The sequence below is a fragment of the Neovison vison genome, chromosome 7 (genome assembly GCF_020171115.1).
Source record: "Neovison vison isolate M4711 chromosome 7, ASM_NN_V1, whole genome shotgun sequence".
Taxonomy (NCBI): domain Eukaryota; kingdom Metazoa; phylum Chordata; class Mammalia; order Carnivora; family Mustelidae; genus Neogale; species Neogale vison.
In genome coordinates, this window is record NC_058097.1 from 115,574,930 (window position 1) to 115,600,248 (window position 25,319).

A 25,319-nucleotide genomic window follows, 5' to 3' on the forward strand; every position below is an offset into this window, starting at 1 on the left:
CCTGGGCTTCCTGCCGTGCTTGGCATAACGTGCCCGTGTGTTGCTGTCTCCATCTGAAGATAACCTGACATGCTCTTAAATATTTCATCAGGAGCAGCCACGTGCCTTATCCTCCAGGCAAGGAGGCAGGACCCCAGCTGCTGACCCTGTGGTCGGAGCCTCACAGCAGCTGCCAAGAGGCAGGCAGGTTCCCCTCTCTGCTGCCTGGGTCCTGTCCTTCGCGGGACTGGTGGAGCCTCACTCAGGAGGCAGTGCGCTGGTACCGGAGCCCTAGTTGGGAGAACCCCGGGGCCAGGCCGTTGGCATCTCTGAGCCTCAGTTTCTCATCCAGGCCAACAATCCCTGTCCCACTGTCTTGCGTCTCAATAGCCGGGATAGCATAAGCGGAAGGGCTTTGAGAGGGTTTCTACAGTTCACGCACATGTCTGCTCTTATGCCTTCTGTGTACGGCCGGTTCTCAGGGGCCTGGTCCGCAGTAGCAGCTGGCTGGAGAGGAGCTGACAGGGCGTGACCTCAAAGTTGGAAGGAGGCCCTTTAAGAGGAGCCGAGCTCACTCCCTCGTCCTCAGGTGGGTCTGAGAGGTGGAGACCTCTCAGGGAGGTGTCTTAGGGCCACTGGGCCCCTGGGAAGCCAAGAGGAAGAAAGGTCAAGGGGGCAAAGGTCTGGTTTGGCATAAGGGCTTAAAATGAATTTTCCTAGGAATGATGTAGGCAGTCAGCTCTCCAGTGGACAGCCGGGGCTCCCAGGGAACGGCGGAGCATGGGGAAGGAACAGGTGCAGCGGTGGTCCCTAGGGGTGCTGAAATCATGCTTTGTTAGCACCTAGTTGGAGACAGAATGGACTCGAGGATGTGTCATTCTCTCCTCCGTATCTCCACTGCCTACACCCGGCCCTACACACGTGCAGAACACGCTTTCTCATGGAATAAATAGGCATTCAGAGCCCCTTTTAGCACCTTAAGCTGGAGTCAAACCGGCTGGGGTTGGACAGGGTCACAGGTTGCTTAGCAGTGCCCTCTGATTCCCAGGGCAGGAACTTTCACTTTCCCCTTTTAGCAGGGGAAGTGGGTCCTGATGCAGTGGGGGCAGCAGCCGCCGGAGCCCCGTGTGGTAACCCCTTTGGGCTTCCTCCAGTGTGGAGGCCCTTCTGGAAGCAAGCGCACGGTGCTTCCTGGAGCATCCTCGCCCCTGCCCCGCGCGGCAACAGCTCTTACCCAGGACGGTGAGGCGTGCGGGGCGAGACCGTATGGCGGCCTGGATGGCCTGGCACTCGTACACAGCGTCATCTTGGAGCTCTGCCCGCAGGATCTTCAGGTGATGCTCCCCGGACAGGTGGTTCCCTACCACCAGGTACTGTGGGTAGCCTGTGGACACAGTGCGCATGTCAGGGGGGCGGGGCCGGGGGGGGCGTTCTTGCCTAACAGGCACCACGGTGGGACTCGCGAGCTGGGGCTGGGCTTAGAGGCTGGCATGGCAGGTGACTGCTCAGGGCCCTGACCTCGGCGTGAGGAGCACAGGAAAAAGAGCTTTCCCTGGGTATTGGGCAGCGTGTGTGTGCATGTAGGTTTAGGAATATTGGAGAGGCTCTGATGGGAGAGGACGGAGAGAGCAGAGATGGAAATGCTGTGTGGGCAGACACAGCAGGATGGGTAGTCTGGTAAACAGTGTGCTCAGCACTGTGGTTTACCAAGCAGACATGCATTTTGATAAGGAAACACACAGAGAGACAGAGAGACCCAGGCTGCAGTTCTCAGCAGACAGAGTAAGAAAGAGACAGGGGAAAACAGAAATCTCTGGAAAAGAAGCAAGAATGACTTTGGGGGGGTGGTTAGTTCAGGATGGGCAGGAAGTAGAAATCGAGGCAAACCTGAACAGTGCCTGGCATCCTCTGGCCACCTTGAACCCTAAGGGGCCCTATTCTGGTCACTCCTCCTCCCCACCTCAGAACCCAGGGCCTGATTAAGCACTTACTATGAGGAACTCAGGACACTTAGGAATGTGGGGGCCCTTATACTACTGGTGATAAGTAATGGATAAATAAAAATTTGAAAATTATAAATCATTAATCAGCTTTCCTCCTGCTATGAAGGGTGAATGTAAATACTGACAGAAGTCGTGGCTGGCCAGGCTGGGCAGATCCCCTGTCCCGGTCCTTGGGCCCGAGACCTCCTTAGTCTCTTCCAGAAGGATCTCTTTCCCATCGTCCCCTTACCTGAGCTCTGTCTCCTCTCCTCCCCACCGTCCACCAGCCTCTTACAGAGACCTTCCTCCCTGTTCTCTTCCTTTCTCTCCTCAGAGGCCCACCCACCCTCCAGCAGCTACAAACATCTCCTCGTTCTAAAAGACCTTCACCAGGACAGTGTGAGTTCTCAGAAATGTGCTGTAGGAAGAAGGGGTTGGTCTAGACTTTTAGAGCCAGTGAGAAAGAGAGAGAGAGACAGAAACAGAGAGACAGAGGGACATGGAGTAGCTCTCCAAATGCTTCCCGTCTCTAAGTGCAGGTTAGATGTGTTCAAGGAGTTCCCAAGGACAGAGCTAGCACCAGTGACAGAATTAATGTGGGGAAATACTTTAGAATATTCTTAATAGAATTTGAAAGGTCCAGCAGGGATAGGGTACCAGAGGTGGTAGTGAGATCCCCATCAGTAGCCGCATGTAAGCACAGTCAGGGACACAGCAGAGCAGCTTTCTATCCTAGAGGGAATATTGGAGCGCTAAGCTCCCTCACATCGTAAGCTAAGGGTCTTGCAGCGGTGGAGCAGGCGTCCCCACAGGTGAGCTGCACAGGGGCCACTGGCACCCATCCCTTGTCCAGAAGACAGCTGTGATCCTTCCCAGTATGCAGTATGGGGGCCTCCTGTGCAGCTGAGCCTTCAGGCTCATGTCTTCCTGGCTAGCATCGTCCCCATGGTGTAGTCAAACAGCCCCGCCTGGCACAGCTGTTCTGGCCCGGCCTAAGGCATTCACAAGGCAGACGGCTGTACCCCCAAGAGCACCACCTCCCCTCCTGCCTGCCCTTCCTGTCCTCTGCTGGGCTTTGGGAAGAAGCCCAGGTAAGTTAAGTTGGCTCTCCCCAGGGCCAGGACGAGGGGCTGGAAATGGGTTCCTGCCCAGCCCTCTCCCCGCTGCTGCCCTTAAAGTAGCTGGCTGTCCGCCCCCAGCCCTTCCAGCCCAGCCTCTGGATCCCGCTGTCCTTGATTAGTCCCTGGTCTCCTGCAGGCATCTTGGCTGGAGCTTGTGTTTTTGTTGTCTTGCAAGCTATCAGCAGCAGGAATTTTGCTCTCATGAGCTGCTGAAAACATCAGTGATGGGTTTGTTTGTATTTGCCTAATTAGGCAACGAGCTGCAATGCTGTCCCACGGACTGGCAGGATCTTTGGAAAATGCAGGCCCAGAGGCACTGATTCTGAGCAAGTTCTACCTCCTTCCATAGGATCATGACTCTCTTTAGCTATGCTCAGAGGATGCAAAATTATTGGGTTCTACAGTCTCGGTGCCCGGGTTCAAATGCCCATTCTGTCACTTCCTAGCTCTGTTGTTTTGGGCATGTTACTTGAACTTATGCGTGTGTCAATCTCCTCATCAGCAAAATGTGGACAAGATCAGTATCTTATAGAATCACAGTGAAGATTAAGTGGGATCACCCATGTTAAGTGAGTGGCAGCGAGTAGAGTCTGTAAATGCTGGTTTAAACAAACATGACCGTGAGATGGCATAGCCAAAAGGGTCCCTGTCTTTCGCGGCGAGAACACGCAGGGTGCCAGGATTTTGAGGTGTTAGGATCCCTAACAGAATTCTTCCCTCCCCTAGAGTCTCACACATTGGGATTGGGTGTATGTTTGAATCAATTTCTTTCTCAACTGTGACTTCATTTACCCGTCAAATAAAGGGGGGAATCCTCTTTTCTCCCTGTGGATCATTGTAATTTATGACATAATGTCTGAGAATCATTTGGGCTTCTCAGAAGAAGAACGTTCTATCAATCTGAGGGCATGCATTTATAAATCATTTCCTTTGAAAGTGTTTTCCAGCCTTGGTGAACAGAAAGACGGGTAGGTAGGTCTTCAGTGAGGGCATGATTCCTGTCAGCTGAGCCGTGTCACACAGAAAAGGATAAAGGTAAAACAAAAGAGGATAGAACTGTGCAGGTTGGAGTCTTACAATTCTGGGCCTCAGTTTCCCCATGGGGAAACCTGTGCCGTTAGCGAGTGCTGTGTGAACACCTGCTGAGTGAAATCCGGACCTTTTCCTGTTTCTTGTTAAACAAGCAAACAGTATTTATGGAGCATGTGAGTTTCTGTCATTATCTTCCTGACGCTTTTTTGGGGATCGGTGATCAAATAGAAAACACTTTCCTAGGAATTTGAGTTCAGTGGCTTTGCAAGGAGACAGACAACCTTCTTTATATAAACGAGGTCAAGTCAGAGAGCAAACAGACCCCAATTCATCAGAACCCCGTTGTCCCTCCGTACTTAGCAGGACCCAATCCTGAGTCCAGAAAGCCATTCATGGAATTGGATGCCACAGGGTCAGTTATCCGTGTGGTGATGCACATCCGTGGTGACCTGGGACTTCCTCTTGGCCACCAACCCAGAAAAGACCCCAGTCCCTGCCTGGAGGCTGCAAACCACTGACCAGGAACCCAGAGCACTTTCTTAGCTAGCAATGATCCTGGTCCAAGCTCAAAGCCACGCGGAGCTTGAGTGATGCTCTTTTGGGAGGGTGAGATCATTCCCCCAGTTTCTCTAGGGTAAGGAAGTTCAGAGCCCCTGAAATTGGCTGGTTCCCATAATACTTAAATTTTATGGCAGCACAGTATATTTTGGAGATATTATTGTGTATTTTATCCATGCTCAGCGGGGCTGGAGCACTCAAACCCGGTGATGCTATTGACCATGGCTATAATGTTTCAATATACATTTTTGGCAAGACATAACTCACATTTTAAAATATTAATTTCCCAACCATCATGTTCCTGAGTGCACTTCGATTTTTATTTTCCTGCAGCTGTACACCACGAGAGAAGCAAAGCGACTTCTCAGTTGAATACATACATATATATTTTTTCTCCTCTTCTACCCTCAGCCATTCCCCAATGGCCGGGATACCTGGATCCCTTGTTCCGAATTTTCCAGGTTATGCTAAGCCTCGCGAGCAGTCACATGCCTGCCTCCCCAGGGGAGAGTAATATTTGCTGATGGGTGAGTGACCGGGTGGCTCAGTCTATTCTTTTGTCTCCCGGGGGTGAAGGATGGATCGGAAAGACATCTGTATGAACTTAAGGGCTGACATTCACCACGGTTAACGGATGAAAGGACTTCTCGCCAACTGGGGGAGCTTAGCTGCAAGTGACGGGAGCCTACTGGGACATCCTTGCTCAAAACCAGCCTGGGTGGGCTCCTTTTCTTTTCTTTCCTCCCATGGTAACCCGTAAAACCAACTTGGTTCCTCTGTGAGTGTTCAATTTCCTTGGCTCCCTTTAGTGGATGGAAACCCAGGAAGAGCCAGGCGATGACTTAAATGGGGGATACATTCTGGACCAAGAAAAGGGAACACGTTGCTTCTAGGCATCTGACTTTACCTGAAATGTGTTTGACTTTCTTGAAGAGATCCCTCAGGGCCACCCTGTTCGGGTTTGGCCACCAGATTTGAGGGTTTACAGATAATTCATTACCGGTGGTCGGAAGGGCTCTCAAAGTCCTATGGGTCCTGGACGCAGAGCTTGCCCATCCTGACTCTGCCTGAGTGGGGGGATGCACAATGAAATCTGGAGATTTAATCTCCAAATGCCCATGAAGGTGAAGTTCCTGAGGAGGCCACAAGTCTGGGGGTACTCACTTGAGAGGTCCCTGCCCACACCCAGAGCCAAGCCGTCTTTGATCCACAGGACAAAGCCATCATATTCGGGGATGGCGCACAGCAGAGTCACTGGCTGGCCCGACACCACAGCCTGGTCCTGGGGTTGCTGGCTGAAGGAGTACACTTGGCCTGGGAAGGAAATAAGCACAGCAGTCAGTTACCTGTAGGGAGCAGTGTCTGGAGGCTTCCCCAGTTAAGAAGCTGGCCCAGGGGAGAAGCACCCCCAATGCCCCCCCCCCCACTGCATCTTACTTCCTGCCTGGGGCCCAGCAACAGCTTCCTACCTGCCCCCAGCTTAATTCCCTGCTTCTAGCAGCTGGCTCAAAGCCACCAGTCATCAGTCCTTAGTGTACACACACACACACACACACACACACACACACACGCACTGTGACCCAGCCTCCTCCAGCCCCCAAAGAGGCTGAGCCAGCCACCCTTGGGACTAGCTCTGCCACTTTCCACTGGGCTAACTCTTACTTGCTGTTGCTGGCTTGCCCCTCCTCCCACTACAGAGCAGAAACAGGAGGGAGCCCTCCTGTGGGGGTGAGCCTCAAGAAGGCAAGCTGGAGATGGGGAGTAGAGCGCGTTGGTTAAAAACCCAAGAATCCAGGGAAAACATTATTGTTTCAGTAGTTCCCAGGCTGATATAGCGTGGCCCAGCACGTGCAGGCGTACCTGCTTTGCCCCTTTTTTTCTGGTGGCAGCCCCAGCTCCGGCTTCCCTACCACCTGGGAGAAGGTCACTGGGTGTGACCCCAAGCTCTCCCATGCACCCCTGGGAGCGAGACAGCCCCGAGCCATCCAAGTCAGCCAGACCCCTCCCCCACCCCAGTATGTATCACGTCCCAGCCACTGTTCTAAGATTTAAAAATATTAGGGTGCATGGGTGGCTCAGTGGGTTAAGCCGCTGCCTTCGGCTCGGGTCATGATCTCAGGGTCCTGGGATCGAGTCTCGCTTCGGGCTCTCTGCTCAGCAGGGAGCCTGCTTCCTCCTCTCTCTCTCTGCCTGCCTCTCTGCCTACTTGTGATCTCTCTCTCTGTCAAATTAAAAAAAAAAAATCTTAAAAATATTAGCTCATTAACCTTTTCACCCTCATAACAACCTATGAGGTAGGTACTGTTTTAATCCCCACTTTCTGGAGGAGGAAATGGGGCCCAAGGAAGTGGCAAATACTAAGAGGGGCCGTGCTTGGTCGTTACCGAGCCAGTCTCCCGTATGCACTACCTTTAGCTTTGCAGTGGTCGTAACCGCAAGACCTTACCCAGTCCGGTTTGCAGGGGCTTGGATGTTCGCTAAATTATCCCCAAAGTGTTTAGTGGCAAGACAAGGGCTAGAAATATAAGACTTTCTGGCTTTATAGACTGTATTTTCCCCTACTGAGTTGTGCAGTGCCCAGATCCCCTCCGCTGGTCCTGGAGGGGAAGCTGAGGAATGGGCTGGGGTGATCCGTGGTCCCTGGGAAGCTGCAGGTGCACGGACAAGAGGACACTGACATTTACCCTCTGACCCACAGCAAAAAGTGCTTCACGTGCCCTCCCTTCTGTAACCTGTTTACATGTCAGGGCAGAAATAGCCTGCTGTTACAGCAAGGAAAACAGGATCAGAGAGGCAAAGCAACCAATGCAAGATCACACAGCTAATGAGTGGTGGAGCTGGGGTCTGACCAGGCAGCGGGGGGTAAGGGGGGTTTCTCTGTGACTTCCAAGCCCACATTCTTTCCACACCCTGCTCGGCAGCTAAAGACACACAGCCCAGGAAGGGGGTCCTGGTGGATAGGCTGCTGCCCCGGCCTCTTCTTGCTGCAACATGGGAAAGTCAGGTATGGCCACAGAGGTCCTGGAAACTAGCTGTTGCCCATCCTGGGGACACAATGGCCTAGGCTCAGACTTGGGTAAGACCATGGGTAAGGCCATGCTCTCAGCAGCAGGTGGCCCAAAGAAGGGAGTGATGGACATATAAAGAAGCCGAGGGAAGTGGGCCAGAATGGCAGGCTCGGTGGTGGGGCTCCCCAGGAGCAGACGTTGGGGGCACCTCGGATTGCTTGTGGCAGGTGGGAAGGTAGCCGCGGTTGCAACCTGATGAGATTTTGGCTGGGTCTCTGAGGGGTCTCATTAAAAATCAAATTGGCCCTGAATTGTGGGAGTAACACTTTTTATTCTGATTTGAGCTTTACAAATTAGATTTCATAGGACATTTTAATCAGCTATGTGTGGTGGGTTAATTTATTTATTTTTTTCCTCTCAGGCTCTTCAAGTTCTCTGTTGTAATTAGACTGTTTCTGGCACCAAAACAAGAGAGGGAGAAGGAGGAGGAGGAGAGAGAAGAGAAAGGAAAAGTGGGGTGGGGGGGAGTTCTGGAGAAGGAGCCAGAGGATGGAGGGACGTGAGGAGGGTGCCGGAGAGGCTGGAAGAAGGGGCCGGGAAGGGAAAGAGGGCAAGGAGGAGGGGAGGGAAGGGAAGACAGGGGGAGGGAGAAAGCTGTGGGGGGCACTCCTTTCTGAGGCTCTTTTCTCCTGGCTCAATGATGATTTCACAACTCCTTCTTTTATCTCAAAATCTTCCTTGCAAGAAGGACAGTGTCAAGACAGCCGCAATGGCTGCCAAAGATTGTGTTATCAGAGAGAATTAGCAGGTTGTCAGCTGTAATGAGAAGGCCGGAAGCCAGTGGTGTGGACCCTGATGCGGGAGGTGTTCCCTCCTCCGCCCACCCCCAGTACCGCTTCCGCAGATGTGGGTGAGGGTAACAGAAAGTTGAGGTACAGAGGGCATCCCGAGGGGTTGGTGGGTGGGCGGGGGGTGAGCCCTGGTTGGTGCAGGAAAGCCGAAATCCGCTGTGGAGGTGGACGCAGAGAGCTCACTAGCTCACTCTGGACCGTGTCTCAGAGCCAGGCATTGGGGCAACCATGAGATCCCCCCAGTAAGCCCTGAGCCCACAGAGAGCAGCCTGAAGGGACAGGGGAGGGGGGTGGGGTGTGGCGAGAGGGGGGGAGGATGATCTGATCCATCCCAGCAGGCTTGAAAGAGCTTTCGGGTCCCACATTGGGTCTGTTTGGACCCCTTCGGGCTTTTCTATGGAAAGAATGTCTCTTGGGTTGGGGTGGGAGTTGGTGGGAGCAGAGAGAGATAACAGTGGACAGTCTCAACAAAACTACCCAAAAGACATTACCCATTTTTTGGGGGGATGATGGGTGCTCTGACAATTTCTTTTTCAATCTGATTTTAATTTCTGTGCGTTAAATACATGCCACTAGAAATATTTTCTCTTTCAAATCCATGAGACGCTTTTTCAAATAGGATCACAAGCTGAGGGTCACTGTCGAGAGTCGATAAAAGTCACGCTGCTGTGGGAGGAGGGGGTGGAGGGTTGGGCACGCTGTCTTTTCACCCAGAGGACACACCTTGAGTCTTCTCCTTCGGGCTTCAGAGGCCCTAGGAACACAGCGTGCATCTGTGGGTGTAGTTTTCTGGCCAGAAAATGCTCTTCATCTGTTCCTCACAGCTGGTTTCTTTTCCCTGTCTTTCCTGCTCCCAGGAAGTGAACGGTGAGGGAGCCCAGGATCTTTTAGAACCTCTTAGGCCTTATAGTAGGTAGACAGGGAGCTCCTTGAGAACATTGTTGACTGCGACCTGCCACGAGGTAGGCCTTGCCCTGTGCTGTGGGGAACAGATGGATATGACGTGGTCCTTCCTTCTGGGAGTGAACGTCTGTACAACCACACACCCACACAACTCTTCTCTGGACACAGAGTGTGTGCTGTGCCCACTCGCACACCTTGAGCCATCCATCCCAAGTTCTCCGCTTCAGTTTCCCATTGTGCCCACTGACGTTCTCCTGCTGCAAAGCCTGGCAGTCAGTGCGACCTCCCTTTCCTGCTTTATTTTCAATCCCTCTCCGTCACCAAGTGTGGCCCAGCCCCTCCTCCACAGTACCTCTCAGACCTACCCTTTCCTCTCCATTCCTACCTCTGCAACCCAAAATCGGAGCCCTCCCCACCTCCGCCTAGGTTCTTTCACAGCCTGCGAATGCCTTTGGGTCCAACCCTGACTCTTCCTCCTAAACCACCACTTTCCTCATGCACTCTCTCCCTTTGCAAGGGATGCGTAGTCCATAGCTCTCCACTGTCTGCAAGACAGCATCTGATGAACTTCTCCAAAATCGGACAGCCTTCTCCCTGGGGTGCTCAGCAGCCGTTCCCTCGCGTTACCTGTTCCACGTCACTGACATCCCACCATGGTGGAATCGCCCCTCTCTCCAGGCTCCCCAACCAGCCCCGACCTCACTGAATGCCAAGTTGTCCTCCAAGAGCTTTGCCTGTGCCTCTAGGCACTTCCAGTCACCAAGGGGTGACTGACTTCTCTCTTCTCTCCTCCTCTCCACTTTTGCTCCTTATCATCCCCCCCTTCATTTCTTCAAACCTTTATTGAGCATTTACTATATATCAGATGCCAAAGGAACAAAGGTAAGTGAGAAATGGAGGGTAAACTCAGGGCAGGAACCACGGCTGTCCTTTTCGTCTTATATTCTTGGCACCTGATCTAATGCATATGCACTAAATAAATTTGACTTGTGACCTTGTGACTGAATAAACTTGACTTGTGACCTTGTGACCTTGTGACTGAATAAACTTGACTTGTGACCTACTCTGTTTGTCCTCTGAGATCTGCGGTCATGAAGCAAAACTGTTTTTATGTTTTAAACTACTGATTAGGGAGATATTGTGCCGAGCACACCATACAGGAACGAGGTGAGAAATGAAGGTGAAGGGTCAGAGTCTTGAGGAGTCAGACTTTATAGGATAAAAATAACTGGGTTATTCATGGAAGACCCACTTTAACCAAGTCTGAATATAACTACAGTGTTAATCAGGTGTTACTACCACATTTCACAGATGAGCTGAGCTCCCAGAAATAAAGTGACAGGCTCAAGGTCACCCAGTTAGCCCAAGTGTAACTCAAGGTCACACAGTGGTGTGTATTGTACCCACAAGTACAATAGACTCAAATGTCTCCTGTTGTAAACCCTGTTTTCTTGTCACTATCCCATGTTGGTTATTGAATTAAGGGTCTAGATTCGGATTTTTATCCACAAACCAGGACTCCCCCTATTAAACCCCACCAACCATGGTCCTCAGACCATTTAAAGAGAATCAGGGGATCTTTGGAGTGAAAAGCAGTTTCTTGGTTCTTCTCTCAAAGTGTACATGGCCCCTGCCAGCTGCTGGTCAACAACACTGAGCTAGGGTGGGTTTAGGGCGCAGTCCAGTACTGGCCATCGTGGGGGGCAGGAACAAAAAGAGGTATAATAATTATTGGCACTTGGTATTATATAAATAGTCATTATCTATATAGCTGTGTTGTTATATGAATATATAGAACTAGCTATATATCACAAATAATACTTTACTGTCGTAGAATTAATAATAGGTAACTTTCATTGTGTGTAGCGTTTAGAGCTTTACATAGGTTATTTGACCAAATGCTTTTCACAGTCAGTCCTGTGTGACAGGTGGCCCCATCAGGCCCCTGCAAGGATGAGTCTGTCCGGGGTCCCAGGGCACTGAGTGGTGGGGAGGGACATCAGGCCCAGCAGTCCTGTTCCTGAGCTGCCTCCTGGGGGCCCTTGGCTACACGGTCCTTGGCTCCTGGGAATGCACAGAACCCGCCCGAGACCACATTCTCCCTTGCCCTTGGCCAGGACTGCAAAGTCTAGGGAGACTCTCAGGGAAGGCCTGGATGGAAACACACTTGGTGGGTTGGATTGTGTGGGATGGGCTCCCAGGGGTGCTGCAGGCACGCTTTCCTGTTCACCATCCCGGGAAGGGAGGTGCCGTGTGGAACAGGAGGCTCCAGGGGCCACTGGAGAGCCCGTGAGGTGACTGTCTGCAGCCTGCAGGCTCCCTACATGCCCACGCTGCTGTGGACTCTGCAGGGCAAGAGGGCGTGTTCCCAGCTTTCCACCTGGGCCTTGACAACTCTGAAGTCGGGAGGGATATGGTTCTCCCCACTGAGCTCAGAGAGGAGAAATGCCAGCCTCGAGGTTCTGCAGTGGCTCAGTGGGGCTCAGAGTTGGCTCTGAAGGGCCCCAGTGCAGAGATCCCCCCGCCCCCGGCTCTACCTCACCCAACCTGCTCAGCAGGTGAGGAGAGGAGCCTGGATGCAGGAGTGCTTAGCAGGTGCGGCCTTTGGGCGCCTTCTCTTCAAACTGCGGGAAGCAGGGGCCATATGTGGCTGGGAAGGGGGGCGGCTTTGAGGAGCCCCAGCCTGAGGAACCATGGGTGCAGCCCGCGCTGCTGCGGGCTCTGAGTCAGGATGGCTGGTGACTGGCAGGCGGGAGGAGGTGTGGGGGCGGGAGTGGCAGGTGGCAGGAGGGCTCTTCAGCGCTGAAAAGGAGAGGTGCAGGTGCAGCCTGGGCTAGAGAGAGCGGCGGGGACGGAGCACTGGAAGCCTCTGGGCTCCAGTCCTGGGGCAGGGCTTCCTGTCCCCTCCCCACCCTCCACCTCCTGCAGCAGCACAGCTGGGAGTCCTCCACTCCTGCCACCCCGTCTGCCTGGTCCTCGGTCTTCCTGCCAGCTGTTTCCCTCTGTGCTCCTCTCGGCAGCAGCCCAGCTGCCTCTCTCCTCATGACTTCTCCAGGCTGCTTTCTTGAAAGCACCCCCTCCGCCCCTCCTCCCTCCTTCATCTCCATCCGCCCAGCAGGCTCCCTGAAGAGGCCACCCCCTCCCAGCCCTGGCCACGTGGCCCTCACCTTAGACTCTTTTGGGGGACTTGCAGGACACATTAGCACGGAATGAACCATCACCATCTGGCTCTGGGAGGTCCCCACCGTCTTCCAGTAAAAGATTTAAAATGCTGAGGACCGCACGATTCCCTCTGAGCTCACACACCTCTGACCCCTGATCTAAGGTCATCTCTCAATTTCTGATTATTTCCTGGGGAGGGAAGAGGGTTTTTTTTAATGGAAGACCGAGGTTATAAGGGCCGAATCACCGAAAGTGATGGTTTTAGAACAGTACTCTGGGGACCTGGCTGCTGTGGTGTATGCGTGCATGTGTGTGAGTGTGTGTGTGTGCATGTGAGAGAGAGAGAGAGAGAGAGAGAGAGAGAGAGAGAGTGTATGTGTGTAAGTGTGTGTGTGTGCATGTGAGAGAGAGAGAGTGTGTATGTGTGTAAGTGTGTGTGTGTGCATGTGAGAGAGAGAGAGAGTGTGTGTGTGTGTGCGTGTGTGTAACAAGCAGGAAGAGGGGGCGCCTGGGTGGTTCAGTGGGTTAAGGCCTCTGACTTCAGCTCAGGTCATGATTCCAGGGTCCTGCTCAGCAAGGAGCCTGCTTCCCCTCTCTCTCTCTGCCTGCCTCTCTGCCTACTTGTGATCTGTCTGTCAAATAAATAAATAAAAATCTTCAAAAAAAAAAAAAAAAAAAGCAAGCAGGAGGAGGACCTAGTGGGCTCATGTGCTTGGTAGTCAGGGTTTAATGGCAGGCTCAGGTCACCCACCCCCGCCACTCATAATTGTCAGCCCCGATCTTTCGGGGACACCTTCTAGTACTGAGTGTCCCGAGTCTGTTGTCACCCCTATGGATGTAGGTGTTTGTGCCTCTCCCCTAGTCACTGATCAGGTGCTCAGGTGGTCCCATGGCAGGGGCTAGCTGGAATACACACAGGGTCAGCATGGGCTGGTGCCAATGGCATGAGATCTGGGGTTAGAGTAGCTGAAAAGAGAAGGCCCAGTGCAAACCTCCCTGCAGCATGATGTGGGGGCAGGGTGCTGATGTCTCTTTGTCCCTGACATCATTCTCTTTCTATCTATGGTCAGGGGTCAGATCCAAGGCGGTCCAGGGCTGGCACACAGGCTGTGTGCCTTCTCCCCCTACCCCTGGACAGGGCACTTTGGCCAAGGCTTTGCTCTAGCAGCAGGTTGAAGCATGGAGACCACTGCCCTGAGTGTTAATCCCAGCCATTCCTGGACAGGAACTAGGCTGCCTGGAATGCTTGCTTGCCTGGCTTCTAAGTGCTTTGCAAACCCATGTACACAGTCACCCTTGTCCTGCTGATAAGGGCACAGGGCCCCCAAAAGGCTGAGTGATGCCCTGAGGATGCCGGCACAGCGAGGACTTCTCCGGTGCCCTGGGGACGCACCCACCACCACCCCTGTGCCAGAGTGCGGGGCAGCCCAGCTGAAACCCCGCCTGCTTCAACTCCCAGGACATTCAGCAAAACTTATTGAGAGTGTGCGGATGGCCACGTTTGACTGTAAGTCACTAAGCTGCAAGGGAGAAAGGGCTCAGTCTCATCAAGAGGTCACATAAAGTTCTTTTGGGGTTTGAGAAAGGCCTGTTGCAAGCGGAGGGCTGGAGGGAGGAAACCTAGAGGTTTCATGGAGGAGGAATCATGATATGGGGAATGCGACGGAGGAGAGATGCTGTTCTGGGTTAGGAAAAACACACAAGTGAAGGCACTAGTGACAGGTATCCTGAGGGACCTGCTCTGAGTACCTGCCAGGACCTGGATCTTGGAGAATGGAAAGCACACAGGGTCAGGCAGGCCTGGGCTGGACCTCTGGCCCCGTCACTAGCAGAATGACCTGGCACGTTCGTCACCCTTATCTGAAACGGGAGTGACACACCTACCTCGCACAGCTGTGGGGAGAGGACTCATATTTAATGATCCTGGTACACAGAGGTGTTTTCCAGGGGGTTGTTCTTATTTTCATCACCATCCCTGAATCCTTCCTGAGCCCAGGACCACTAAAAATTGGGCCACACTCTGGGGCACCTGAGTGGTGCGGTCAGTTAAGCATCCACCTCTTGGTTTTAGCTCTGGCCGCGATCTCAGGGTCATGAGATCCAGCCCTGCATCTGACTCCAAGCTGGGTGCGGAGTCTGCTTGAGATTTTCTCTCTCTCTCCCTCTTCCCCATCAGTCACCCTCCATTTCCCCTCTCTCTAAAATAAATAAATCTTAAAACACAAAAAAAGTGGGGCTACAGAGCACCCGGCATGAGGGATCCCAGGAGGCTTTGGAAATGGGAATCGGCTCCTTCCTGTGGATCTCGAGGGTGAGAGGGAGCCTGTAGGGCCCCCCTGTAGCTCTGCCGTTGCCACGACCCCAGCCTACCTCTGTCTCCCGAAGCTTCCTGGTCAGCCATACAGAACAGGCTCAGTGTTGCCGTCTGCTTTGTTAAGAGTGACCAGCTGGGGAAGGCTTTAAGAATGCTTGTACGAGGGATATTTACTGCCAGCTTTCCCCCAGCCTGAAGGATACAAATTGCGTCTTATGAGATTAAGGAAAGCTACCCTGCTCCCGAGAAGCAAGCAGATGGCAGCAAGGGAGGGGGAGGAAGGAGCTGGCTCAGAGGCCCCCTAGCTGACACCAGAAGATGCCCAGCAGGGTGGTGCCCAGCAGGGTGGGACCGGGCCAGGGCAGGATGACTCAGGTCATACCAGAAACCCAAGACTTGACTTCTGCCATTTTCCTGCTGCTCGGACCAGCTCCTAATGCAGAAGAATGAGTTTTGGGAGAATGTCTTGTCATGACCTACTCAGGGGAGCAGGAGCTGGGGGGGATGGGATTGAGCCTGAGCAGACTGACTGAGGCAACTGATGTTTCTGGAGAGTGAGAGAATACCAGCAATGGTGCCAGCCATGGGCAGGAGAAGGTCTCCCCCACTTCCAGGACCACTACCTGGAAGGGGTGCCCACTTCCAGGACCCCTGGCCAGGTGTGGGGAGGCAGACGAGAGATGGATCTATTTTCTGGGACAAGTTGCTTAGAGTCTGGAGGAGACAAACAGGCTCACAAGGAGCCAGAATTACTGGCATCACACAACCAGGGCCCAAAGTGAAAGAAAGTCCCAAGGAAGAAGGAGGCTTCCTTCTGAGGGAATGAGGGAAGGAGTCCCAGAGGGTTGGCTTCTGACGTGCCCTTGAGGCTAACAGATAGGAGGGCAAAGAGGGAACGTTCCCAGAGATGGGAAATGGCGTAAGTAGCACATGGAGGTCGGAACATGCTCCAGCAGCAAGAGCTGAGGCCACGTGATCTCGGCTGGCTCTCTGGCTCTGCCATTACCTCCGTGTGGCCCCTGGGCATATTCCCCAGGCCCTTTGCACCTGACTTTCCCCACCAGGACAGTAATCAGTTGCTTGCTGGGTGGTTTGTGAGAAGGACATGGGGCATTTCGTGTAAAGTGCCTAGAGCCCTGCACGCTCTCAGGAGGGGTTGTAAATACGATGATGGACAGGGGCCCCAAATCCCCAGGAGAAGGTATCTAGGGGGTAGTTGGCTCCATGGGTCTGGAGAAAGCTGGTGTGAATAACTTATAAGCATTCACATCTCAGGTAGTAGGAGAGGTGGTTCTGCAATATGTCCTCTCATCTGGGGCTGACTTGGGAATTCATCTCCAAATAGGGGAAGTCACTGATGCTGACGTGCCCGCCTAAGAGGGACAGGGTAGCTCCAGGCTGGACAGATGGGGAACGCTGTCTTGGATGGCACAGTTAACCACTGTCGAGGTCTGCACAAGCTTAGAGCCCTATTGGGATGGCCAAAGGTCATCTAACCCCATCTTCTTCCTTTGGATTGGGACTGGAAACACCAGCAGAGAAGCCAGAAGAACAGGGCCTGTTGGTGCACTGTTTCTGCTAGACCATCTGCCGGGAGAGAGACGTGAAGACACATTCACCCTCCACATTACCATCTGCAGCCGCTAGCAACTTGATTCTGATACACAGGTGAGGAGAAGCTTGCTGAGATGACCGACATTCCAGAAATTGCTCTGGAGTTTTGTTTGGGCTTATACAGGAAAGCCAGACTGCCCCTCCCCGGGGCTGGATGTGGGGCAGGAATTCTGAGGGCACGTTTTCCTGTCCTTGTGTCTTGTCTGAGCTGGGGGCACCCAGGTAACCTGTGATTCTCCTGGTCTCACACACCTCTCCCCAGGATACATACTCCACCAAGGTTGTCCTGGACAGTGTGGGGCTTTAATGAAGAGCAATGGGGCTGGCCGAGGCAGGGTGATTCCAAAGTCACTATAAATCCTTCGTCTACTGATGATCAGCCCGTGGCCCGGGCCAGAACCTGCACTGTCCTCATTAGAGAGGCAGGCGGAGGTAATCCTCCATCCATTCAGCCAAGCTCTGGATGCCAAGAGGATACTGATAACTGCTTCTGGAAATACTGGTGCATCAAACCTGGGAAGGAGCCCATCCATCCCTGCCTGTGGTCCTCCCTGAGTCTGACCGAGATGGGAAGGGCAGAGCAGTGCAGGGTTTGGTGGCAATGGTGGGGGAGGGTATGGAGGAGAGATGGGAGACACTCCGGCAGCCCATGAAGGCTAGGAGCTAGGATGCCATCTCCGGCTTGCTGCGAGCTGGCCATGGGGCCCAGGCAAAGCCCCTTTCTGTCTCTGAGCCTCAGGCTTTTGTGTGTTCAGGAATATGTACTCCCTGAACCCTTGTTGGGGAAAGGCAAGGAGCAGTAGGAGAGAGAGAAGGGGATGCTGAAGAGCAGGGGAGAGCTAAGTCATTAGAGTCTGAAAGGAAGTGTGGACATTGGCTGTGTGCGGACATAGCTTATATGGTTACCTTCTTAGAGAGGATCAGGGTGGGAACCATTGGGAGGCAGGGCTACGGATTGGCTAACTCCAGAGTGTCCAGCGTCTCTGTTTTCTTTCCTCCTTCCCTCCTTCCTTCCTTCTTTTTCTTCCTTTTTTTTTTTTTTAAGATTTTATTTACATATTTGACAGAGAGAGAGAAGAGAGCACAAGCGGGGGAAAGGCAGAGGGAAAGGGAAAAGCAGGCTCCCTGCTGAGCAATGAGCTAGATGCAGGACTGGATCCCAGGACCCTGAGATCATGACCTGAACCACCCAGATGCCCCTCTGTTCCCTTTTCTAAGAGTTACTGGAACGACACAGGAAGCTGTGTCCTCACCCTGGGCACCTGACCCAACAGGTGCACCCAGGCCCAAAAGGGCAGAGCAGCCACCATCGCTAGGAACCAGGCAGGAACAGGTGCACGGCACGTGGGCGTGCGGATGTGTTCCGTAGGGAGCATTGCTAGGGAGGGAATCATGGTAGGCCTGAGTGTGTCGGCCCCTAGTGCACGCTAAGTAGTTTGCACTTAATGAGAAATCATCAAAGGGTTTGACCCACATGCTCAAATCTGAGTTTTGGGGAAGATCACAGCGGGGACAGTGAGGAGGGTGGGTGAAGGAGGACAATTTGAAGACGGGAAGACTGATCAGGAAGATGTTGCTGTCATCGGAACTCAGGCTAACGCCGCATCCGTGGAAAGAAGAAAGTGGATTTGGGAGCCACTTGGAGATAGAACTGGTAGGGGTTGAGAGGAGATGAGAAGGATGGAGGCATCAAGGTCCCCTCTCCCTGGCCTGCAGGAAGGGGTGAGAGGTGACCTGGGGGACTGTTTCTGTGTCAGGAGGGGAGGCATGCTTGGGGGGGCGGGCAACACAATTGGTGTTGCTTCTGCCACCTCTGACCTGGGTGCCCTCGGGCCTGACTCTTCCCTTCTCCGGGACTCCCCGTGTGTACAATGCAGAGTCTAGACTCAGTCTGTTAGGTCCCTCCCTTTCAGGTCTAAGGTTCTTTGTTCTGCTTTATCCAAAGTCTTATTTTTGGGTGGGGAGAACCCATAGCTGAGAAGAATACAACTGAGTGAAGAGGAGGTAAAGGCAAATCTCTCAAGGACATTTGGTCTGTTTGAGGAAGATCCATGCCCTAACCCTCAAGTTTTTTTTTTTTTTTAAACAAACATCTTAAAATAATCATTTTATCCTGGTATAGACCTTGCTAGCGGGAAAGGGTGCTAAAACTCTCACATGCATAAGGATCACCCGAGGTGGGGCGCCTGGGTGGCTCAATGGGTTAAGCCTCTGCCTTCGGCTCAGGTCATAATCTCAGGGTCCTGGGATCAAGCCCCACAGGGGCTCTCTGCTCGGCAGGGAGCCTGCTTCCCCCCTCTCTCTGCCTGCCTCTGCCTACTTGTAATCTCGGTCTCTGTCAAATAAATAAGTAAAATCTTAAAAAAAAAAAAATCACACGAGGAACTTGCTAAAAATACACTTTCCTGGGCTCCAAGCCAGAAATTCTGAGATGGTGGGTCTGAGCTAGGTCCAGGAGTCTGTGTTCTACAGCTCCCGGGGATAATCCGGCCACAGGTGGGTTTTGGTGCCCATTTGGGAGGCACCGTGGGATGCCTGGGAGAACTGGGTTCTTTCTGGTTTGGGGGAACTCTCCTTTTTAATTTTTTTTTTTTAAAGATTTTATTTATTTATTTGACAGAGAGAGATCACAGGTAGGCAGAGAGGCAGGCAGAGAAAGAGAGAGGAAGCAGGCTCCCTGCTGAGCAGAGAGCCCGATTCAGGGCTACATGCTGGAATCATGACCTGAGCCGAAGGCAGAGGCTTTAACCCACTGAGCCACCCAGGCGCCCCATGAGGGAACTTGTCTTTCTGTGGACTTGGTCTAGCTGCCATTTCCTTCTAGGCGCGCCATGTTTCCTTCGCCACTCCATGATGTCGTTGGATGAAGTCAGTGGTTGTCACTAATTTTTTTTCCCAGTGCATGCAATCCTATGCCAGTCGAATCCCATATGGAATGCCAGGGTGTGAGGTGGGTGGGGGCAGGCTAGGTGAAGTTTGAGGGGCCCCTCCAGCCAGTGGGCTACTGTGCAGGGGACCCCAAGGTCCTGCTGTGAAATGCTCAAGGTATCAGAAGGTCCTGTGCAGTTTCGATGGTTTCCATGTGTGCCATGAAGAGCAGGGTGGCTGCTTCCCATAGATAGATCCCAAAGTGGGCCTGGGAGCCAGGTGCCCTGAGTGGATACGGCAGTCTGGTCTTGAAATGAGCAGCTTCTGTGCCACTCACCAGCCCTGCATCGGGGACAGCAACCCAGACATGGTATTTATAGAGAAACCATCTCATGGCTTCCGGAGTCGTTCCCAACAGGGAGTAGATCACCATGTCCCACATTTCTCCCTTCTTGGAGCCCAAAGACAACCAACTCGTAATTATGTTCGCTAATGGAGAGGAAGCAAGGGTGTGAGTAATCCAAAGTGAAGGACAGTGCAAAATAATGAATAGTACTAAGTAACATGCCTTTTCAACTCCGGAATGCATTTCAGTATTCACGTTTAAATGTGGATGCGTTTGATGTTCTGGGAATTTTTAATACTCAACAAAACAAAACCAAAGCCAGTGATGGAGCTCCCTGCTGCCGCCGACTCAGCCGGGCGCAGAACATCACCTCTGGTCCTGGCTGACAGCTGGAGGCGGGCCACCCTCCCCCCTCCCCAGCTCACTGTGTTCACAGCTCGACACCTTCCCCTAGGTGGGGACAGGGATATCAGCGGGTTTTGCCTTTAGAGGACTTTCATTCCCTTCCGGATTCATGCAAATAAGAGCAAAATAAGAAGCTGTGAAATGTTAACAGAGGACTTCATTAAGCAATCTTGGTGATAGAGTTTGCCAGGCATGGGGACAATTTGCCAGCAGATAATTGAGAGCTGACTATATATGTGTCCTAATTAAAAAAGTGATGCTTCGCCCTGCCCTGGGACTCTGGGTCTCATTCTTCGGGTTGGTTAAGGGGATTAACCACAGCTAAGTCGTGCATGCACTTTATACTCCATGAAGAACTTTGCATATGTTATTTTGCTTCTTCTACCCGCACGATACCCCGTGGAGGAGGTTCTAAGATCCGTCCCGATGTGGAGATTTGAATGCCAAGACTCACCACAGCGGTTGGCTCGATGCCCCACAGCAAACGAACATCTCCCAACCCAGCCTGCCGCCACCTGGTTGTGACCCTGGCAAGGGCTCAGATCACCTTCTCCAACCCTGAAAATGCAGGCGCTAACCAAACAACCAAACCAAACCAAATAAACTTGCCATTACTGTGCCTGCCTGTTTGAAAGTGGATGTGTTGGTAAAGGAGAGATTTTGTGCTACCATCACCCTGAGAGGAAGGAGAGAGACTCCATGCAGCTGGGAAGCACCTGGGATGGGCTGAGGGCTTTTCTTAGCTTCTAAGAGGCTTACACTGGGTCACTGAGCCCATCTCAGAATACGAGCTAGTGGCGGGAAGGATGGAACTGGCTTCTCAGGGGAGCCCCTTGAAGCAGGGGAACTCCAAAGCTAGCCATTATCACATCAACGGTACTGAGAGATAGAGAGGATCTCTTCTATTTTTTTGGATTGGGAAACAGCAGCTCAGAGAGGTTAAGTAACCTGCCCAAGGTCACGGTGTGCATTGGAGCGGGCAGACTCTAGTTCTGTGTCTTGGTTTACTCCATAGTACCCGATAAGCCCAGAGCGTGTTGGAGCTTCATGGTTACCTCTTCAGAAAACAGAGACTGGCTACTGTGTCCTCCAGCTGCCCCCAGCTGTGCTCCAAAAACACATCAAGGAGCCTGACAGGACAACCACTCCTTGCCTTGGACACAGGCTCTGCCCCACCTGCAGACCGCCATCAGCCAGAGAAACTTCTGATGCCCCCAGGCACCCCTGGGGCTGAGATCAGGTCCAAGAACAAAAATTTAGGGCAAGAGTTATCCACAGCTTGTCAGAGGCACAAGCATTTTTTATCTTCCCCTGCTGCATCCCCATTCAGAAGGTTTTTGCAAAGCCCCAATAGCCTTCTCGCTCGGTCCCGGGCTGAGGGAATAATGACTCACATTCCCTGCACGGCTGGGGTCTCGCGCCTTTGTAACAGCCACCCTAGTGCTGAACCTCTCATCCCTTGTCCAAAAAGGACCAGCTAGTGGCTGGAGGGAGACTTACGCAGAGGGCATGGGGCCGGGGTTTGGGGTGGGGGTGGGCAGCAAATGGGAGCTATCTCCAGGCCCCACTCAGGCCCGGCCCCCGGGACGTCTCTATCTCCCAGCCAGAAGTGCCACTAGATGTGCCGACAGCTCCTGTAATAGAAGAGTTACTCGCGGCTTCACTGGAGGGAAACAGAGCAGCTTTCAAGCCTCCTCCCTTAAACGCAACAATATTTGGTAACACTTGGCGTCTTGGGGAGAGAATTCATGTCCGTAATTAGTTACTGTATATCACCGTTAGTACCCTGCTCAGGATTTACTGGGCAAATACCATTTAACTGCACAATAACTACAGGTCCTTGCTGCTTATTGGGTAATTTACTAAGGCTGGGGGAATGGGGCAGGAGGGACTCTGAATGGGAGGGATTGTAACCCCTTGAATCAAACTTTATGAGTTTGGGCTTGGCAGGGAGGTGGCTGCCGGTAGCCAGCTCTCACTGCTTTGTTTTGCAGAGTTGGCGGGCACACTGCTTCCTTCCCTTTATTTATTGCAGGAGAGATCTGGGACTGGGGTCCGAGGCTGCCCGGAGCTACAGAGGGCCTTGTGGTAGAGAGGGTCTTTGGCTGAGCACAAAGGCACCCCGGCAGGAATCCAGGCTCGGAGTCCTGGGAGCTCCATCCATCCTTGCACGTACTCCCTCGTGGGGCCTCCTTCTGTTTCCGGGCCAGTGGGTGGGGAGCACACACAGGGAACCGTCCTTGGCTGGCAGGATCAAGATAATCCGAAACCCTCTCTTCTCTCTCAAGTGCCATGTTGGTTGGGAAGCAGGCATTCCCGGACACTTGGCTGTAATTCCCAGCCTTAATCTGCTTGAGCAAAGTCTGTCTTTGTTTGGCCACGGCACTGTCTAAACTCCTCTAACCTATTTAGACCACGGAGAGGGGAAGAGACACAATAATGAAAAACTCAACGTGCAACATTGCCTTACGCAATCTAATAAATTACTCGGTACCCGGCTGCCAGCTCAGACTAAGCCCAATATTGCCTGCAGTAATTATTTGGATCAAATGCAGTTTATCTGCTTCATATTTGTGCTTCTGTGCTCAGTGGTAACTTATAAATGTCATTGTGGTGTTTATTTGTTATAATGAAACTTAATGGCATTGGAAGCCAGGAGCAGAGCTGGTGGGCGGCGGGTTTAAAACAATCTCTTCATCTCTGGAGAAAGAATGAGCCAAGATAACACGAAACTGCCCTGTAGGGAAGAGATTTGCGGAGACGGTTGTGTCCTCGCGCTGCGTGGTGGGCAGAGAGGGCTGGAGAAGATTTGGCTAGGTTTAATCCTGGTACTGCCCCATCTGATGCTTCCATCTTCTAAGGGTATTACAGGGGTGGGAGGTGTTCGATGTTCACAGCACCCAAGGGGTGGCCTGGAGAAGAGATACAAGCTGCCCTGGGTCTTGGAGGAAAACGTCCTGTTGGACGGGGCTGGACGTGAAAAACCCTAGGGTGAGGACAGACGATCAGACGGAGGTCGGGCGGAGAATGTGGGGACAGAAAACAAAGGGAAGGTATCCTAGAGAGCGAAAGGAGGGGACTGAGAAGTTTTCTCCTTCGGGTGAGAAACCAGCGCCGATGTTAGAAAGCACAAAGCATGGACGGACCAGGGCAGAGCTGGTGGGCGTTGGAAGCGGGGTTCCCCTCCGGCTCTACACAAGTACCATGGATGAGGATTGGGCATTTAGTGTAGAATAAAGGGTTTTGGCTTCTTATAGCTCTGGACTGTGCCATTTACTAGCCATCTGGCTTGAGGCAAGTTCTTGATGTTTCCCAAGTCTCATTTCCTCATGTGGAAGGTGGGAGTACTAACAGATACCTCTCAGGACAGTAGTGAAGATCACAGGAGGTCATGTGTATGAAATGATGCACAGGGTGTTTGGCACACAGCGAATAACAAACGAATGGCCACAGCAGTGACTGGCAATTAGTAGATGTTCAATAAACGTCCGCTGAGCGAGTAAATGAGTAATGACGCTTCCCACCCGTGTGTGCTACAAAGCCCTCTTCCAAACAGCTGGGCTTGGACTGAGAACCTTACGGCTGTGCAAAGCTGATCTTATTACCCCTGTTTTCTAGTGTGAACATGGCTATGGTAACTTGCCCAAGGCCGCTCAGGTGCTTTATATGTGGGCATTGGCTCTTCTGTCTCCTGGGGCAGGACTATCTCTACCAGTCACCGGGGACAGACAGCGCTCCATCTCCGCTGGGAGGCTGAGCTCTTCCCTCCTGCCTGGCAGCACCGCTCCCTGGAGCCAGACCACAGAGCCCGCACTGACCTTCCTCGCTGAACCTGGTGGCAGAGGTAAGCCGGGGCCTTTCTGTCCATTTCATCTTAATACTACAGTTAGTGTTTACTCATGAAATATTCATTTTCTCCCCTCAGCGACATGCTCATACAAGGCTCCTAACATCATACATATGGATGAAAATTATTAGTCATTGTTATTTCTCCCACTAGCCGGTCCCTTCTCCTAGTACTCCTCCTGTTTTGATCTCAGCAAAACGGGACTGAATTGAGGGTTTTAGCCTGGAACACTAATAATAATGCCTTGCATTTTATGGTACTTTATGCTTTCTCAAAGCAGTAGCACAATCATCACGCATAGCTTCTTTTTGCAATATCCTCACAGGGGAAAGAGCCTTGGTGCCCCAAGTATACCCATTTTGCAGATGAAAAAAATATAGGTCAAGAGAGGTTAAGGTCGAGGTCATACACCTAGTCAGGAACCAAACTTATATTTAAAGATGTTTATTTACTTATTTATTTTTGTTTGACTTCTAATGCAATGTTCTTTGGGAAACAATGTGCTTGTCTCATTTAAATAACAGCATCATCTTATTTCTATTGTTTTACAGTTTCTAAAGCCAACCCCCCCAGCTATTTTACTGTTTCTCATAGGCAGGCTTGAGTTACTCTTATTTGACAAAACTCACACAAGTTGGTGGCGGATCTGGGCCTTAAACCACCATTCCTCAAAATGGATTCCAGAAAACATTAGTCCTAAAGCATGCTTTGTAGTCAAATAAGTTGGGGAAACTCTGAACCATACACCCCTCTTGGTGGTTCACCACGCCCTTTGGCATATTAGAATCTCTGAGACATTCTATAGGGCAGACCTGTTCAGTGAGGGCTAACCCAGCTTCTCCCACTGTTATTTACCCATGGCGGGTCCCTCCTCCTCTTTCTGAACCAACGGGCTTTAGAGCAGGGCTGGGAGAGAAGAGGCCGGAGACAGGGTATAAAAAAACATGCCTGTGGGGCCACCGGAACTGACACACCCCCTCCCCAGACTTCCTCTCCTCCTTCCTGTACCCCCAGGGTGTGAATTCTAGATAATTCACTGCATATTAGGTGTAGTGAGTCTGGTCTATATCAATCTGGGGCAGGATCAGAGGGGCGCCTTGCTGGCTGACCGGGGGTCCGTGGGCTGTGCAAGGTGGGGAGATGTGGGAGAGAGTGGTTGGTGGCCATGGGCTGGGGGACGTCTACGTGGATCCACAACAGGAGCTCGGCCAGGTCTGCCCTTGCTGGTGAAAGAGGGAGTCATTCCCACCCTCATCCCCCAAACACACAAAGCTCCCCCAGGCAGGGCAGAGATAAAGAGACCAAGGGTCTGAGTCTTTGTTTTACCAG

The 25,319-nt window shown here is 52.4% G+C and overlaps 1 protein-coding gene across 4 annotated transcripts in view; it reads right to left on the reverse strand.

Annotated features, from left to right (window-relative positions):
• KIRREL3 (kirre like nephrin family adhesion molecule 3) overlaps positions 1 to 25,319 on the reverse strand; it is a 532,455-nt gene that overhangs the window by 85,234 nt on the left and 421,902 nt on the right. For all 4 annotated transcript variants that reach the window (XM_044258181.1, XM_044258179.1, XM_044258182.1 and 1 more), the window contains 2 exons: positions 5,837 to 5,986; positions 1,214 to 1,363 (listed from right to left, as the gene is read on the reverse strand). In XM_044258181.1, the coding sequence (XP_044114116.1) occupies positions 1,214 to 1,363; positions 5,837 to 5,986 (300 nt within the window). The remainder of the gene's footprint in view (positions 1 to 1,213; positions 1,364 to 5,836; positions 5,987 to 25,319) is intronic.